This window comes from Sarcophilus harrisii, chromosome 5, assembly GCF_902635505.1.
Source record: "Sarcophilus harrisii chromosome 5, mSarHar1.11, whole genome shotgun sequence".
Classification (NCBI taxonomy): domain Eukaryota; kingdom Metazoa; phylum Chordata; class Mammalia; order Dasyuromorphia; family Dasyuridae; genus Sarcophilus; species Sarcophilus harrisii.
This window is the reverse complement of record NC_045430.1, coordinates 250,735,551-250,754,197: the sequence shown is the minus strand read 5'-3', so window position 1 is coordinate 250,754,197 and position 18,647 is coordinate 250,735,551. Positions and strand designations below refer to the sequence as shown.

General features: G+C 33.6%; 1 protein-coding gene across 1 annotated transcript in view; it reads right to left on the bottom strand.

Moving 5' to 3' along the window:
• ACAD11 (acyl-CoA dehydrogenase family member 11) overlaps nucleotides 1–18,647 on the bottom strand; it is an 87,428-nt gene that overhangs the window by 40,320 nt on the left and 28,461 nt on the right. The window contains exons 8-13 of the mRNA XM_031940121.1: nucleotides 17,132–17,238; nucleotides 16,807–16,933; nucleotides 11,625–11,702; nucleotides 9,468–9,606; nucleotides 6,143–6,250; nucleotides 4,229–4,327 (exon numbers count right to left, since the gene is read on the bottom strand). Of these exons, the coding sequence (XP_031795981.1) occupies nucleotides 4,229–4,327; nucleotides 6,143–6,250; nucleotides 9,468–9,606; nucleotides 11,625–11,702; nucleotides 16,807–16,933; nucleotides 17,132–17,238 (658 nt within the window). The remainder of the gene's footprint in view (nucleotides 1–4,228; nucleotides 4,328–6,142; nucleotides 6,251–9,467; nucleotides 9,607–11,624; nucleotides 11,703–16,806; nucleotides 16,934–17,131; nucleotides 17,239–18,647) is intronic.

Here is an 18,647-nt window from a genome sequence, read left to right as displayed (position 1 = left end):
TTAAATCTTTAAAAAACAATTAATTCTAATACTATATAAACTATTTGGAAAAATAGGTTAAAAAGGAGTCCTACCAAATTCCTTTTATAATACAAATATGGTGCTGATACCTAAACTAGGAAGAACTGAAACAAAGAAAAAAAATTACAGACGAATTTCCCTAATGACCATATGGGATTTATACCAGGAAAGCAGGGCTGATTCATTATTAGGAAAACTATCAATATAATTGACCATATCAATAAGAAAACTAATACAAATCAAATGATTATCTCAACAGATGCAGAAAATGCTTTTGACAAAATACAGTACCTATTAAACACTTAAAAACACTTGAAAGCATATAAATAAAATAAATGGATTTTTCTTAAAATGATAACCGCTATCTAACCATTAGCAAACATTATCTATAATTGGGATAAACTAGAAACCTTTTCAGTAAGATTGGGGTGAAACAAGGATGCCCATTATCACCACTATTATTTAGTATGTATCTTTAGTAATAAAAGAAGAAAAAAGAAACGAAAGAATTAGACTAGGCAATGAGGAAACAAAATTATCACTTTTTACAGATGACAGAGAATCCTGTAGAATCTATTAAAAAAAGACTTTAAATTAACAATTTTAGCAAAGTTGTTGGATAAAAATAAGTCAATATATATCATCAGCATTTCCACTGGTTACCAACAAAGCCCAGCAGCAGGAGATAGAGAAAGAAATCTCATTCAAAATAACTTTACACCATATAAAATATTTGGGTGTCTACCTGCCAAGACAAACCCAGGAACTGTATGAACACAGTTACAAAACAGTTTTCATACAAATAAAGTCAGATCTAACAACTAGAAAAATATCAATTTCTTATGTGTAGACAGAGCTAATATAATAAAAATGACAATTCCTCCTAAATTAACTTATTTATTCAGTACTATGTTAATCAAACTACCAAAAATTGTTATAGAGCTAGAAAAATTATAACAAAATTAATTTATAGAAACAAAAGTTCAAGAATTTTAAGGGTAAAAAATTAATTTGGAGAAACAAGAGCATTAATTTTAAGGGTATTAATGGAAAAAAAATGCAAAGGAAATTGACCTACCTATACCAGATCTCAAACTATATTATAAAGTGACATTCATCAAAACTATTTGGTAATGGCTAAGAAATAAGAGTGGTAGAGCAGTGGAACAGGTTGCCAAAACACAATGTCAATGACTATATATTACTACTGTTTATAATAATCTATTGTTTGATAAACCCAAATATTGCAGCTTTTGGGATAAGAATTCACTATCTGACAAAAACTGTTGCAAAAATTGAAAAATACTTTGGCAGAAACTAGGTATAGACCAACATCTCACACCCCATATCAAGATAAGCTCAAAATGGGTACATGATATCTAGACATAAGAGATGTAGGAGAGTAAGAAATAGTTTACCTGTCAGATCTAGGGAGAATTTATGAACAAACAAGAGAGAACTTTATGAAATGCAAAATGGATAATGCTAATTAAATTAAAAAGTTTTTGCACAAAATCAATGAAAGAAAGCAGAAAGATGGGAAACAATTTATGTAGCCAATGTCTCTGATAAAGGCTTCATTTCTAAAACAAACAGAATCAAATGAATCAGATTTAGCTTACAAGTCATTCCCTACTTGATAAATGGTCAAAAAATATGAACAGGAAGTTTTCAGATAAAGAAATTAAAGCTATCTACAATTATATGAAAAAATGATATCAAATACTATTGATTTAGAGAAATGCAAATGAGTAACTCTGAAGTTCCATCTCATACCTAACAGAAAAGGAAAATGATAATATTGGAAAAGATGTGGAAAAATTGAAATGCTAATGCATTGTTAGTGAAATTGTGAACTGATCCAATCATTCTGGAGAATAATTTGGAACTATGTCCAAGGAACAATCAAATTTTGATCCAGCAATACTACTATTGGGTCTATAACTCAAAGAGATAATAAAAAATGGAAAAGGACATATATGTACAAAAATATTTATTGATGCTCTCTTTATAGTGACAAAGAATTAGAAATTGAGAAGATGCTCAGTAATTGGGGAATGATTGCACACTCATTTGGTATATGAATGTTTTGGAATATTATTGAGCTCTAAGAAATGATAAACAGGCAGATTTCAAAAAATCCTGGAAATACTTGTATGAACTGATGCTGAGTGTAGTGAGCAGAACCAGGAGACCACTGTATACAACAACAGTAATAATGTGTGATAAGCAATTATGACTTAGCTCTTTTCACCTATACAATGATCTAAGACAATTCTAAAAGACTCATGGGAGAAAATGCTATCCACATCCATAAAAGAAATATAGAGTCTTAATATAGATTGGGGCATATTATTTTCACTTTTTCTTGTTTACTGCTTGTGGTTTTTCCCTTTTGTTCTGAGCCTTTTTTTTTTTTTTTTTTACAACATGACTAATGTGGAAATATATTTAACATGATTGTACATGTATAATCTCTATCAGATTGCTTGCTGTCTTAGGGAGGGAAGGAGAGAAGGAGCAAAATTTGGAGCTCAAAACCTTACAAATATGAATATTGAAAACTAACTTTATAGTTAAGTGATAAAAAATAAAATATTAAGTTAAAAAAAAAGAAATCTAGTATTCAATAAACTGCCTCCCAAAAATTTTTGGTAAGCACAAGAAAAGACCTATCATACTTATAAAAATATCTGCAGTAACAATGTTTTTGATAACAAAATAAGGTAAGAACCAAATGGCAATATATAGGATGACCATGACATTGTAAATAAAATCAACAAGGAAAAACAACAAAATTCTGGTCAGCACAGTGGCCAATATTAATATTAGTACCATACTGTCAAGGTTAAAGGATATACCCTTCCTTTTTGTCAATAATAAACTAACTGGTTTGGGGGATTGTTGAGAGATTTTAATAGAAGCACAAGAAAATAAAAAACAAGTTGATAGGGACCTTGGGAATCTGCCAGCCCAATCCCTCATTTGAAAGATAAGGGAGCTAAGATCCAGAGAATCAGAGATTTGCCAAAAGAGACAGTTACAGAAGCCATGAATAGAGAGAGCCAGTATTTGAATATCAGTGCTGTGATTCCATTCCATATTTCATATGCTTTCTACTGTACCTCTCAAAAATGTATCAATATTTTATTTTTTTAAAAAATACAAAATGGTATAAAATATTTCATATCATAAAAAATGAAATAAAATGAACTGGCAACCCTAATTGTTTGGCCATAATAGGGGTAATACCAGGATGCATTTATAAGATACTTTTAATTTTCTGGAACTAAACACAATTTTTTCAAAATTAGATAAACATATACTTATATTATAATCTTAAATGTCTCCTGGAACCAAAATGTCTCTTGCTTTATAAGTTTTTAAAAATATAATCTCAGTAAAAATAGCCAAAAAGAGTGCAAATATGTTTTTCAGGCCTAAAAAACTTTTTTTTTGTCAGATTTTAGAGCACAGTTTCCCACTGGTACAGTTTGTTAATGATTCTTTAGTTCAAAGTTCTTAGCTTAAAACTAATTAAATTCTGGTTTTTAATCATTTCCTAAAGGACACATTAGTTTAGTCAAGACCACTACTGACTGCTAACTGTACAATTTCTTATCACTGTCTAATGTGTCTTATCTCAAACAAAATTAATTTTTCAAAGGAATAAAAACATGTACAAAAATAAATCATTTTAATCACATTATCTTGAAAAACCACACCCTGTGATTCACATAAATCAAAACAACTTTCATGTAATATAAATATTTCAAAAATACAAAGATATAGTAGCCATTTTTCATTCTGAATAAAATTAAACTATGGTGAGTATGTATTGATTCTCTAATTACAAACCTTAATGATGTGATTTGATGACATAGGTTTTTCTACAGGGAAAATAAATGTCATTTATTGAAATATTTCTTATCAAATCTCCTCTCATATCTAAAAATTAGAAGAGAAAAATAAACCCCGAAGAACTATTCACAAATAATTTATTTGGAAATTATGAAAATACTTCAAAAATAGAGTTAAAATAACTGAAATTTTTCTGTTTCTTATTTCAGTTTTTTAAATTATATGTCACTTTTTTCCAACAAAGATTTGTCTTATTTCCCTGTCAACTCTCCCAGCTCCCCAAATTGAAAAAAACCGAACTGCTGAAAGTCAGCTAATTCTGATGTCCATAACTAGGTTTACTCACCGCTACTCCACCATTTCTTGCCATTGATGACATAGCTATCACCATCTCGTTCAATAGTACATTCAATATTAGTAGCATCACTAGAGGCAACATCAGGCTCTATAAGGAACCAAAAGCTAAATTTAAATAAATACATAAAACTATCACCAGTGAGAGAAAAAGGTAAAGTTCAATACTTCAGTACCTTGTATCTCCATCATCCTGAGTTTTACTTCACGTGTCTGCACTAATTAATTTGGCAAGAAGCTTTTAAACTTGTCAAAACAAGACAAAAAACATTACTATCTTGTTTCACTGAAAAAATGTTAAAAATTTGGATCTAGACTTCCCTCAATTCTATAATTAATTTCCTTCAGTTAATTTAATGACCAGTCCTCTTCTGATACTTGCACATTTCATTCTCTTCATTTGTGATACCTCATCTTTTCATATTCCTTCTATCCTACAAAATTTGCCCAAACTCAATATTTTTAGGAAGTCTTCTTTCACTGACTCTCAGCTGCAGACTGTAGACTCAGTATCATCTCAGTTCTTGTTTCATAGTTACTTATAGCTGACATATTCGATAAATGGGTTATTTAATTATATGTATCTGCCTCACCTGACTGAAAGCTCCTTATATTTCCCACAATGCCTAATACTAGAAATAAATAAATATTCATAAAGTATTTCTAAATGTTACTGATGAAGAGGAAAAAATGTTTTTTTTTAAGGAATAACTTATATAATTTACATATGAGATGAAAATCTGAACCTTATAGAAAAATTATAAAAATAATTTGTATACCTAAAACTGTGAAAATTCAAAATAAATTTGAGCTTTAATTGTAAACTGAAATATGAAATAATAAAACTAAGCTTTTAAAAATTACTTCCTCTTATGCATAAAAGAGGTCAAATATTCTTAGGTAAAATATTTTTAGGTATGTTTTAAAACATACTATTATAATTTGGACCAGATGTTTAGCATTGATCAAAGTTCCATTTTTACTAGTTCATGAAAAAGCTAAGCATTTTGAGAACTGTATTATGAAGTTAATTAACATCAAGATGTTTAATCTACCTAAAAGAAAACAGCATGAAATGTCCATAAAGAACAATGGGAGTAATGGAAGTCATAGTCACAATTTTTTAAATTCAATAAACAAATACCTACAATGTGAATTGTAGGTGGATACAAATTTTTTAAAAAAGAAAGACAGTCAAAAGAAAGCAAATGTTGTCCTTTGTTTTTCTTACTATAATCATCCCTTGTGTGGCTGGCTAGGAATCAACTAGGAAGGGTGATTTTACTAGAGAATCAATTTCACTTTAAAGGAACAAGACTGCCTATCAATTATTTATTATTGACTGGGCCAATTGGGAAAGGAAGCCTTGGATCCACACATTTGCCTTCTATGCCACATTTTATCTTTCTAGTCACCAATAACAACTTCCTCAAAACCATTGTACTGTGAGGAATTCTTAAGCTGCAGAACGGGTAGTCAATCAGCAAACATTCAGGAAAAGGGCCTAGTTTATGCCGGGCACTGTGTAATTGCTGAGGACCCAAGGAAAGGCAAAAGCCAGTCTCCACTATTAAGAAACACACAGTCTAATTGGGGAGACAACATGCAAACAAGCACTCTGTGGCAGGGGCCAAGGAGAGAAGGGGCACGTGTAAGAGGGAATGGAGGAGGGAGAGTGAGGAATTCAGGAGGGTCCCCAGGCTGGGGGCAGGGGAAGATGATGGGAGCCTCAACAGGATGAACAGGGAAGTTAGGGAGAAGGGAAGGTTTTGAGGCTAAGGTGAGGAGTTGAGTTTTGGACATGGTGAAGGTAAGACTTCTATAGAACATCTAGTTCAAGACGTCCAGCGTGCAGGTGGAGATAGGAGATGGAGGTCAGCAGAGAGGATACAAATGGCCAGGTTACCTGTCATGCAAAAGCAAGATTTCATTCTTCCTTGGAGAAGAGGTTCAAGCCACTGTTTCTTCTGCTCTTCACTTCCATATAGGTGAAGTACCTCCATATTTCCCGTGTCTATGAATTGATAAAAAGTATATTTTTGCACCACAATTTTACCCAGTTTGAGGTTAGTAGCTTTATATGATTATTTTAAAACACATCAGTTAAGAAAATAATGATCTCAGACCATAAAGTAACAATAGTTTAAGCTTACAGGATGTTTAAGCCTATTTAAATCCTAGTTGTATATATACATATATACATGCACACATGTATTATCTACATAAATATTCGTTGTATTTTTCTTCAAGTTAGTTTAAGTCAGTTTTGGCCAGTTTAGAGCATGACACTTATGCGGCCCAAGACACAGGATCTGACTCCAGGGTAGGTGATTAGATTTTCACTGAGGAAAAAAGCATTTCATGAACAAAGACTATCCCCTTAAACCTGAATTATTATTGTACTTCAACCACACTCTTTTGGTCAATAGGAGGACTAGAAAAGAGAGAAAATCTTAGTATCATTACTGAAAAAAGACCTGAGTTTAATGAGGCACACACAAATCCTCTGTTTCAACAATATCACTGCTTAAACATGCCTTATGCAATCCTATCTTGGAATCCTTGTTTATATTTTTTTCCTACCCCTGGAATACCTGCCCTTCCAGGACACCACTCCCCATTCTACCTATTGATTCCCCAAATTGCAGCTACACACCCTCTCTATCTCTTAAAATCCAGGGCCCATTTCAAGAGCCATCTCCTCTCTTGGGGCCTTTCCAGATCACCCCAGGCAGAACAGATTTCTCTTTCAAGTGAATTCCTTTGGCACTTATATCTATATCATGCACAGGACACCCCCTTTATGCCTTCCTTTGTAGTGACTTCTGTATATGCTTATTCCTTTAGTTTTTAGATGATAAGAACAAGACTCTGAATTTCTCACAATACTTATACAGTGCCTTCAGGGACCCTATAGAAGGGATTCCTTCATAAAGCAAAAAAGTTGACAAAGATAACTTATCCTAAAATTTGATATGATTCTATTAGTAAATAAATATATATTTTTTAATTAATGAAGTCTTATCTTCATAAAAAATCTGGTTTGCTAATTCATGTTACATCATAAAATAATGTTTTATTATGGTCTTCAAGTGATGTCATATTTTTCAAAAACTAATTCTTCATTCTCTAGGTTCTGATCCTGATTTGGGCATAAGGCTTTGGTGTGTAACTTCTTAATAACATGACTTGCCAAATGACTTAAAATAATTTAGATAAGCATCTATTCTTTTAATGCTTGAATGTTATAAGTTCAATTAATGAAACCACTAATCAATTCAAAACTAATGGCATCACTTACTGTCCTTTGTACTTGCTGCATGAATGTAAAGATGAAGAATAATCTATTGGTTAAAGACTTTAAATGATCTCTATTACGACTTTTGAAACTGAGGATTTAGGCGTTCTAAGTTGGAGTTAGTTAGCCTTTTGAAAAATTATTTAAGTCTCCCCAAACACTCAATATAGAGCACATTCACTTGTATACCTCACTTGGAAATGTTTCAAGCACTTTGGTCTAGAACACACATCCCTAAAACTGAAGACCAAAGGAACTTAAAGAAAATCTCTTACTTCCTCCTTAGGATACTTGGTGGTGTTAATGTATTTTTAAAAGTAGCTGACTATTTTTCATGTAATTTAGTTCTTCCTGAACTAATTTCAGAACATTGTTGTTGAGTTGTTTCAGTCATGTCTGACTTTTTGTCACCCTTTTGAGGGTTTTCTTGGCAAAGACAGTAGAGCAATTTGCCATTTCCTTCTCCAGTTCACTAGACAGCTAAGGAAACTGAGTCAAATGGGGTTAAATGACTTAACCAGGATCCCACAGTTAGTAAGTAGGTGAGGCTGAATTTTAAGTTGGGAAGATGAACTTTCCTGATATCCATACCAGCACTCTTATCTGCTGAGCCACCTACCTGTCCTTTAGGACACTAGTAAAATGTTATTTGGGGAAACAGTCATAAAACAGAAAAAAAATCATAGAAATTAGAACTAAAAGGGCCTTAGAGATAATGACTTTTTTTTCATTTTGTAATCTGATGTCCCAGAAGTTAAATGCCACGTCCAAGATCACACCCTTTTATGACAGACCTTCATCAGGATGTAGATCTCTTGCAGGGTTTCATGTTCTTTCCACTTTATTTGACTATTAACTTGTTAACCTGACTAGGAATAGGTCTTATTTTTAAAACAGTTATGACCAATTATCAACACTTTAAATTTACAACCATTTCATTAGATGGTTACAGTGGGGTGCAGGTAATAATGACAGCATTTGGAAGGAACATCACCCATACCTTCCTAGTGGAGTGGCACAGTTCCATAGCTCAAGCCCCCACAAGTTCAAGTTCATTCTGCAGTTGCTTTGCTAAGCCTGGATTGCGCTTTCTCTGACCAGTACTGTACATCTAGCAGAGCTGTTGCTGACCCCACTACATGAGTGGTTCTCAGATAGATCCAGCATGCGAGCCAAACAGAGGTCATGTGACCGACTGTGTAATAGGGGCCCTCGTGATCCCTGACATCTACACGGGGAGCAGCTTCTTCAGGATGCCACAGAATCATGTGGCACAGCAGCAGAGCTAAAGTAGGAGAAAGGAGCCTCCACTGAGGTCTTTGCATCATGGCACCTCGCTGACACATACCAAGAAGCCTTCACTCAGGCCAAAGCATGAACAAATGTGTGTGTGGGGGAGACCCTTAGAGACCCAAAGTCACAACAATTTTCATAAATCCTGAGATGTTTTAATTTCTAATCTTGGAAAGTTTTAATAGAAAATCCCCCATAAAAGTTCTTTGAAGGGGTCCTCAGTAACTTTTTTAAGGTCGTAAAGAAGACCAGAAAGTTGGAAGGTTATTGCTATACAGGAGCACCAGAGCAGTAATTACTTCCCATGTTGCCACAGACAAAATTGCCCAACTCTTTAACCACAACCCAATGTTTTTCTCAGAAGTCTGGTGGTTATTCACCTTAACTCCCCCACTTTCTGAATGGGCACAACGTCTCAGTTCCAGATAATTAAATAGGAATTGACTGTCTTTATCATTACCAGATACCAGCAACTACATGACTACAACTATGTCAGGTTTGGGAGTTGATTTATGACCATAAAAAAAGAAAATCCTCATGTTCCCATGTCTTTGAAATATCATCTCTTTCACTTAAGGCATTATTGAAAACATTGCCTAGAATATCAGCTAAAGACACTTTTATGAAATAGTTTTCTAACCTGGTGCTTGGCAATTGAAAACATCTGGAGCAAAAAAGCATTTTCCTGTTTCTTCCGCAATCAATGCATAATCCACCTGGCTGAGGCCGCTGAGAGCTGGCAGAAAGAGGTTCCAAAGCCCCTCGGCTTTGGCCATTTCCTGTCAAAGTGGTGAAGAGACATCTTTATAATTTGCCTTAACCCTTCATTAAGGGTTCATCTCTTTATCCCAGGAAATATGTCATGCTGAGAAGATGCTTTATTTGGGCAACTTTAAAAATCTTCTGGGTACTAATGAATACATTCATTATATCCAACAGTATTCAATTGCTCTGACTTTTTGCAAGTGGAAGCTGTTTTTCAAATTCAACAGGAATTTTCTCTCTTGTTCTATTATCTACTGTGTTTATAAGCTCTTCTCTAATTGCTCTGGATATGGTTTTTAAAACTGAATTTGCTCATTTTAGCATGTCCTACTGAATCAGTTTAAAACAAAACAAAACCGGATCTCACATCTCCATGCATGACTATGCAAAATACTGTGAATCATACTGTTCTACTTCTTACACTTATTTTTGTTGAAAATACAAAAGCGGAAATTCAAATTACAATAATTTGCAATGACTTGCAAATGATCACACTTCCACTTGCCCTGTTTTATTCATAATTTAGGTGCACCACGATAATAGGGGTTGTTGTTGATGTTATTACTGTATTTTTATGTTTTCTTTTGATAACTTCTAAGACCATTTATCACACACTGAAAACTGGACATTGTATACCTTGATTTGTGTATTAGAAAATCCATTTTTTAGTTTTCTTTTCAAAAAGTCAATTGTAGATGTGATCAACATATGTGTGTGAATCAAAAACAGACATGCATATGAGATACAAGTACATATGTGTATGTACATATTGATTCTTTTTTGTCGCACCCAAATCTTTATGACCCCAAGTTGGGGTTTTCTTGGAAAAGTTACTAGACTGGTTTGCCATTTCTTTCTCCAGCTCATTTTATAGATGAGGAAACTAAGGCAAATAGAGTTAAGAGACTTGCCCAGGATTACACAGTTAGGAAGTATCTAAGGCTAGATTTTAACTCAGGTCCTCCTGTCTCCAGACTCAAGGTTTTAATCAATATACACTACTTAGCTATTCTATATACATATACACACATATATAATTCGTCATATATAAACACATGCCTCTATTCTTCACCCCCACTATGGAGGATATGAAACACAAAGGTCTTCCTGATTCACTGAAATTTACTTAATTTTTAGATAATGCATTTTTTTTTCATTTACTCTAAGTAATTAGCAGAGCTGTGACCACTAAATTATTTGTTTCACATTCAGATTTACAACTATATTGCTTATGTTTGTGCCAGCACCTGCTTCAAAAGTATGGTATTTCATATTTAACTACAAGTTCCATGGATTATTCTTATTAAAATTAAAAAAAAATTCTCTCCGACGTTCTAGATTACATCCCCTTAAAACAACAATCACAACAATAGTGTGCTTTATCTCAGTTTTCACTGTTTGCAGACATTGCAATTGGTTTATTAACTTTTTGATATGCAGAAAACCCTGAGGAACTTTGAAGAACACAGCCATGCCTAGCTATGAATTGTATCTTCTTTGCTCTGTTCTGTTACTATAGCTGGATCCTCTGGCACTTTCTCCACAGAGCCCAGTGATTCGCTACACTGGTTTTCTTTTGTTACTGAAATCAATCAATCAGTATCTTCTATTAAGATAGAAGAACACATTCTATGAAAGACTGAATCTGAAGTCTCAGCACGACATGCTCATGAAGTTGGGCCCCCAAGGACTATGTCAGCATAATACAAATACTTTAGGTGCAACCAAGTCAGGCGACTTTGAGGAATCCCCAGGCATGCATCAGATGCTACTTAGGAATAAAAACTGTCAATCTGTGGCAGGAGAGAATACTCATAGTGAGGAAATCATTCATTCTTCAAGTTTTAAATTCTGTTATGTATATATTCTTTACACATCTGTACCCACACATACATATATATGTAGATATATACATATGTAATCATAAATCTTATCTAAATATAGATGTATTTAAAGTTATATTTGATTAAGACTACCATCACTATTGTTTTTATAATATTTATAAAATACTTAAACATTTTATTTTCAGTACCTCAAGTTTTTCAATCACTGCAGGCCTTTTCCACTTGTCCAGAGAATTTTCCTTTTGTATATAGAACTCTATTACCTCCTTAAAACAAAAACAAAATGTTAATTCGTTAAAAAATTGCACACTATCATTTGCGATATATTATTACTTAAACATTTCACAAACTACTACCAATTTCCAAAGGATACAGTTTTAGGTTTAGAATATAGATATATCTTAATCAAATAAAATCTCTTTTAATAAACCAGTTTTTATTAACAGCCTACTATGTGAGAGGTACTGTGCCAGGTATTGTGGATATAAAACAGGAAAATAAAACAGTCCCTACTTCCACTTAGCTTACATTCTAACAGAGAGACAATAAGTATATATCAAAGATATATATACATATATATGTAGATATATACAATATAATATATATTATATATATACAATAAGTATATCCAAGAGATATATATATATATATATATATATATACTATTTCATAAAATTATACTATCTAAAAATCAGATCTCAAACAAAATCAGAGATCAGGTGTTCATTTATTGTGTAATTATCCTTGTGAGAAATACCAACAGAACATTTCACATTTGTGTTTTAAGAAAGAACCTACTGTACTTAATTTTGCTCTGTTATCTCAATTTCTTTTATTTATACAAGATGAAATTATTTAAATCTCAAAGCACTTAACATCCTTCTCCTGTTTCAAGAAAGGTCTGAGACAGGGAACCCTGAGTCAGTCTAGGGTGTTGGTTGTCAGGGAAGCCAGCATTTTCCAGCATGAAATAGATTGAAGGGAGGAAGAGGAGGACAGAGGAATTTAGGAAACTTTTTGGCTTCTCTTGAGTTTGGCATTCATAATGGGGTTCATCATTTGATTTAAAGATATAATATGAACCATCATTTGGTAAGCCACATGTGACTAGTATCTTCTAATTGGTTTCTTGGTCAGAGGGATGGGTGGGATGTTACGTCCAAGACAATTGGCAACTGGACCAAGAAATGTCACTTACTCTATGGGTCGTAAGAAGAAATGGCTTTTGGTTACTTTCAGGGCTGCCTCTTTATAAGAACTAAACCACAATCAGCTTTCCCTTAAATTTTTACTGAGGTCTGGGAGAGAAGACTTCTCTTTACTCCTTTCTTCTGTTCCCTTCACCCCCTACCGCACACACAAAGAAAAAAATAGTGCCCATGGGCAAGTAGCAGCATGAACATATGCTTGCCTAGGCAAGTCTGAGACTGGTTCAAGGCCCTGGCTGATTCTTCTGATTTTAACCATCACACTGACTAACAGGTGGCTTGAGTTTGAATGGTTGGCTGTTCTTCCAATTAGCTGCTGAGGCCCAGGAGATGATGAATAAAGTGAGAAATGACTTTTCAGAGGGGAAAACCTCTCTACCAGGCAGATTATGCAGCCAGAGTGCTAAAGGTGAAGACAGTCCAGCTGGCCAGAGGATCTGGACATACACAGCAAGCTGCTCAAACCATGCAGATAGAAGGTAAAATAAAAATCTATTCAGCAATCCTATAAAATGAATCAAATTTTAAATATCTTTTTAATATGCACTTATGAATCTTTTATATTTTTAAAGGATTTTTTTTGTGATGGAGGAAATAAATACCTATCTTACATGAGACAGTTACTCTTCATGTATCAAATTTCATGACCCCATTTGAGTTTTTCGAACACAGTCACTGGAGGGGTTGGCTATTTTCTTCTCCAGCTCATTTTACAGATGAGGAAACTGAGACAAACAGGATTGACTATCTTGCCCTGGGTCACACAGCTAATAAGCATCTGAGGATAGACTTGAATTAAAGAGCAGTCTTTCCTTGAGTCCAGGCCTGGCACTCTACCCAGCGTGCCCCCAGCTGCAGCACTCTTTGTTTTTTTTTTTTTTTTTTTAATGTATAAATTTTTTTATTTTTTATTTTTTATTTAATAGTCTTTAATTTACAGGATATATACATGGGTAACTTTACAGCATTAACAATTGCCAAACCTCTTGTTCCAATTTTTCACCTCTTACCCCCCCACCCCCTCCCCTAAATGACAGGATGACCAGTTAGATGTTAAATATATTAAAATATAACTTAGATACACAATAAGTATACATGACCAAAACATTATTTTGCTGTACAAAAAGAATCAGACTCTGAATTATTGTACAATTAGCTTGTGAAGGAAATCAAAGATGCAGGTGTGCATAAATATAGGGACTGGGAATTCAATGTAATGGTTTTTAGTCATCTCCCAGAGTTCTTTTTCTGGGTATAGCTAGTTCAGTTCATTACTGCTCCATTAGAAATGATTTGGTTGATCTCGTTGCTGAGGATGGCCTGATCCATCAGGACTGGTCATCATCTAGTATTGTTGTTGAAGTATATAATGATCTCCTGGTCCTGCTCATTTCACTTAGCATCAGTTCGTGTAAGTCTCTCCAGGCCTTTTGCAGCACTCTTTGTAGAGTGAATACACTTCTGGAAGGTCCCTATTAATTTCTTTTGAGGAGACTTTAGAAATGAGCTATATCTTCACTTTTGTTTAAGAGATTTTTTTTGCCAGAATTCGAGAGTAAAGCAGGGGTTCTCAAAATTTTGTTCTCAGAATCTTTACACCATTAAAATTATTGAGGATTTTTCCAAAGAGTTTTTGTTTGTGTGGATTACATTTATAGATATTTATCATATATAAAAACTAATTTTGAATTTGTAGATATTCTGAAACGGTTTTAGAGACCTTAAGAATTCTCTGGACCACACTGTGAGAAGCACTTAACTTGAGAATGGACAGAGGAGGAAATCTGATTTCTCCTCTCCTTAAAGGGTCAGGTTCCCTCCAGACTGAATCTGTGTTCTATATGAGTTTAAGGCTACTGTGACAGAAGGCACTTCCCTCCTAATTCAATACAGAAGGAATTAAAGAGCATCAAATAAATCTATATTTAAGTGGAAATATAAAGATATGTTTCCAAAATCAAGAATAAGTCATTTGGGGATATGAGATTTGTCTACTGTTTCAAATGATTTTATACATTTCTCTTAATAATAACAATTATAAAAATATTGATCAAAACATCTTCTTTGACTGCTTTGCTAATTTTTGGTTCATCCAGGCAGTTCTATCCTTGTTATTTTTCTTTCTCTTCTCTTACGACTTCAATTGTTACTTCTAAGTAGATTATTAATCTTAAATATATATGCATATCTATCTATCCATCCATCCATCCATCTATCTATCTATCTATCTATCTATCTATCTATCTATCTATCTACTCTGTCCTTTCTCCCAAGTTTGAGGATATTTCTGACAGTTTGCTAGATATTTTTACCTAGTTGTCTTGTTGTTCAAACAAATCCAATAAAACTAATCTATCATTTTCCCATCCAAATTAGTGACTAATCTTGACTTTATTTCTTTTATTAGTAAATGACTATCACCCTCCCATTTATTTAGGCTCAAAATTTGGGAATCATCTTTCATATCATCTCCCTTTAATCCCAAATCAAATTAGCTTCCAAGATCTTTATCACAAATTTTTGCTTTACAGTTCAAATTGGCCACTGACAGATTTGTTTGTATACACACATATGTCCATTATCTATATAGACAGAGATGTTTATATAATTCATTGACTATATCATTAATATGTCAAAAGAAAATGGAATCTCTAAACTTTGCTTTGTAATTTCAGTAGAATCATCTTTAGATAGAGGGTTTACTAATGAAAATAATACTAGCAATTTTTTATTCTGAAAAATTTAGACAACTGTGCCCATTACTCAATATCTCAATTCTGCAAAAATACAAATAGTAAAAAAAAAATATGTATTACAAAATACCTTTCTTTATGGACACAATGGGCTTAAAGCAATGTTCATTTTAGAAAACCAATAATAGTATACTGCCTAAAACAGGAAACGTTAAATAGCAGCTAACTTCCTGACAAAAAAGCAAGTTACAGTTGTGAAATGACCTAAATCTCTGCCTAATTAAAAATTATAACATTTGACAAGTGTGATCTCTTTTACACAGATCATGAAAAAACAATTTAACAAGATTCTCTAAACACCTTTTAGCCAAAGCGACTAATCCCTTCTGGAGGTAAACACAATATACTGTTAATAATATAAATCTCACAAGAATGGTAACAGTTGTAGTATTTTATTATTGAGACTAATGAAGTATTAGGAAATAAATGTTAGGCACTTTCTACTAAATAAACAAAGGACTCTTCTGTCAGTACAATTATCAAAGAGTGATTCTAAGGATCAAATACTCTAAGATAAACAGAGCAATAAAAATGGTAATGTTATCAAGGTTAATCCATATTCAATCTTAATTAGGCTAGTATTTATTAAACATCTATGATGTGTGCCAGGCACACTAGGTGTGGGGTCTCTGACTATGAAGAATTTAATCAAAAGGAAATAATACACACACAAGTAAGCATGTACAAGGCAATTTCAGCAGAAAGGAGGACCCCCTTCTATTATTCTATGGTTTCAATAGAGGCAAATTTAAATAAAAACAAACCAAATATATATATGTTATGTATATATGTAGATTTCAAATGAAAGAGGTAACTGTCTCAATTTTTCACTTTCACATTATTAGTTTGAATCTATACCCTTAAGATAAATAACTTTTAAGAGTCTGAAAGGACTGTTAAAAAAATGACCTAACTACTCATTTTGTGGGTGTGAAAAATGAGGTCTAAGAAGATTAAAGAGGCTGTCTAAAAATCCACAGCCATGTGGTGAAAGATTGGTCTTGGAAGCTAAATCTTCTGGTTCTTCGCAGTGTTATTTCCATTATACTTCACTCTTTGCATTTCTCAATGAGGACAGGCCCCTGAACAAGGAAAGAGGTTGCCCAGCCTATGGATACCTAATGCAGCAAAATCTTGGAGTTCATATCAGAGCAAATGGTGTTCAAGAAATCTAACAAGAAATAAAATTGAATTCTTCCACCTCAGAACTGCACAAAATGCAGTGTGCAGGTAGCAGGAAAGGGGGTCCCAGCTGAGGTACTCAGGCAGATTCCCTCTGATGTTGAGCAAAGAAAGGCTAGAGAAACCCATGAAAGTTGGGAGCATAGACATAGTTCTTCAATCTTTTTTTTGGGGGGGGGCAAAATAAATATTCCATTTCATAATAAAAGTATTTGGAACACAATTACCTTTTCTGCTGGCAGTATGTATTGTTGCATAAAATGCTTCACTTTCAGCAGAACTTCTTGGCCTGTCTTACTCTGGAGGAACAATCTTCCCGTTGGATCAGACTGTGAAACTGTAGCATTCAAAGTTCTTTACCAAAAGTAAAACAGGTCAATTAGTATAAGCTCCAAAATGATTCCCACGTAGCATTCCTGAAGACGATTATGACTGGCAATGTGCATCGCTATTGTAAAGAAATACTCCCTGCCTGCTAAACATTTAAAAATCGGGATATAAATGTTACAAATTAATGAAATCTACTTGAGTCCAGTTTTACATTTTTCTTACCTCTTTGTGAGTTGTAGTCCAGTCTCTGCTAGGGGTTTGACAACATCAGCAAACAGATGACTTGTTTCAGATGCAGAATTTCCCAGAAGATATCTGGCATAGACTCCCTTAAATGCAAGAGAACATGAGCTCACAGCCAAACACCAGTTTCACCTTTCTGCAGCCCACCCAAGGCTGATGTGGCTTTGTCACATCACTGATCTGGATGAACCACTCCCACAGGGACACTAACTTTTCAACCAGTAGGCCTTATGGGGGCTGTGGTCCTATCCCCCACACAGAGCACAAAGACAAAGTGCACTTTTTAAATGGATGATATGGCTATTGACAACCATACTTGCCAATTACATTGGCTTCATGGACTAGAGGAACCTAGTTATGAAACCAAATATTAAAGCTATAAAACCAAAGAAAAGGTAATTTATGTAACTTCTAAAGCAGTTTGACCTGGGCTATGTCAGAAACTTCAATAAATCACCCTTTCCTACTCTAACAATTATGCATGACAAATGGAGCCTTCCTATTCTACCTGATCAAAGGAATCCCTTCTCCTAATAGACATTTCTAAATGGACATTATCAGTTTATCTTTGATTTCCCTGTTCTTCCAATTTGACAAACAAAACTGTCAATTATTTCATGTATGTTATTTATGATATTGTTAAAGATTTTCCATCTTTTCTAATTCCATATTGATAATTTGGATGAAGTTAATTTCTAAAAGAACTATGTATGATCAATATAAAAATTTCAATCATCCTTGATATTTTTCATCTTGACTTAGCTTTTTTTTAGACTGAGTGGGCTAAAAGTCACTGAAATTCCTTTATGAAATGAAAAATTGTTCCAACATTAAAATCCTATTTGATATCCAGTTGTAGAAAGAGATAGATTTAGAAAGATTTTCTAAGATCTATTTTGAGGAACTCATTATCCAAGGTATGTAATCTATGTAAAATAATAGAATAAAATGGCATATAATGAAAGTTATTGACACAAGAAGCCGTTTGATGGAAAATGCATGAACTCTTTTTTTTGATGAACTCTTAAAAGCAAAAAAGGGCCTACTTTTCTCCAACTTTTTTTTTTTTACTTATTCTTTTGGGCTCCTGAGCTGTTTTTTGTCCCTTTTTCTTTCAACTCTTGGATCATTATTTCAGTGACATCACTAGAAATTATTTTTGAGTTATAGAATTCTAGATTAGAAATGATCTTAAAGCTCATTTACTACAATCCATCCTGACCTCTTTTCTATTACTTAGCCAATAATGATAATAATCATAACAATAACTGGTATTTGCTTACGGTTTTTAAAGTCTACATAGCACTTCACATACATTATCTCATTTGTGCTTCCCCACAATATTCTGACATAAGTGCTATTATTGTTCCCATTTTACAGATGGAGATACTGAGGCTCAATGAAGCCATTTTTCCATTGCATTCAATTTGCAAGGGCTACTCTGTACCAAGCACCATGGGGATATAAAGACAAATGTGAAAAGGTCACTGTCTTC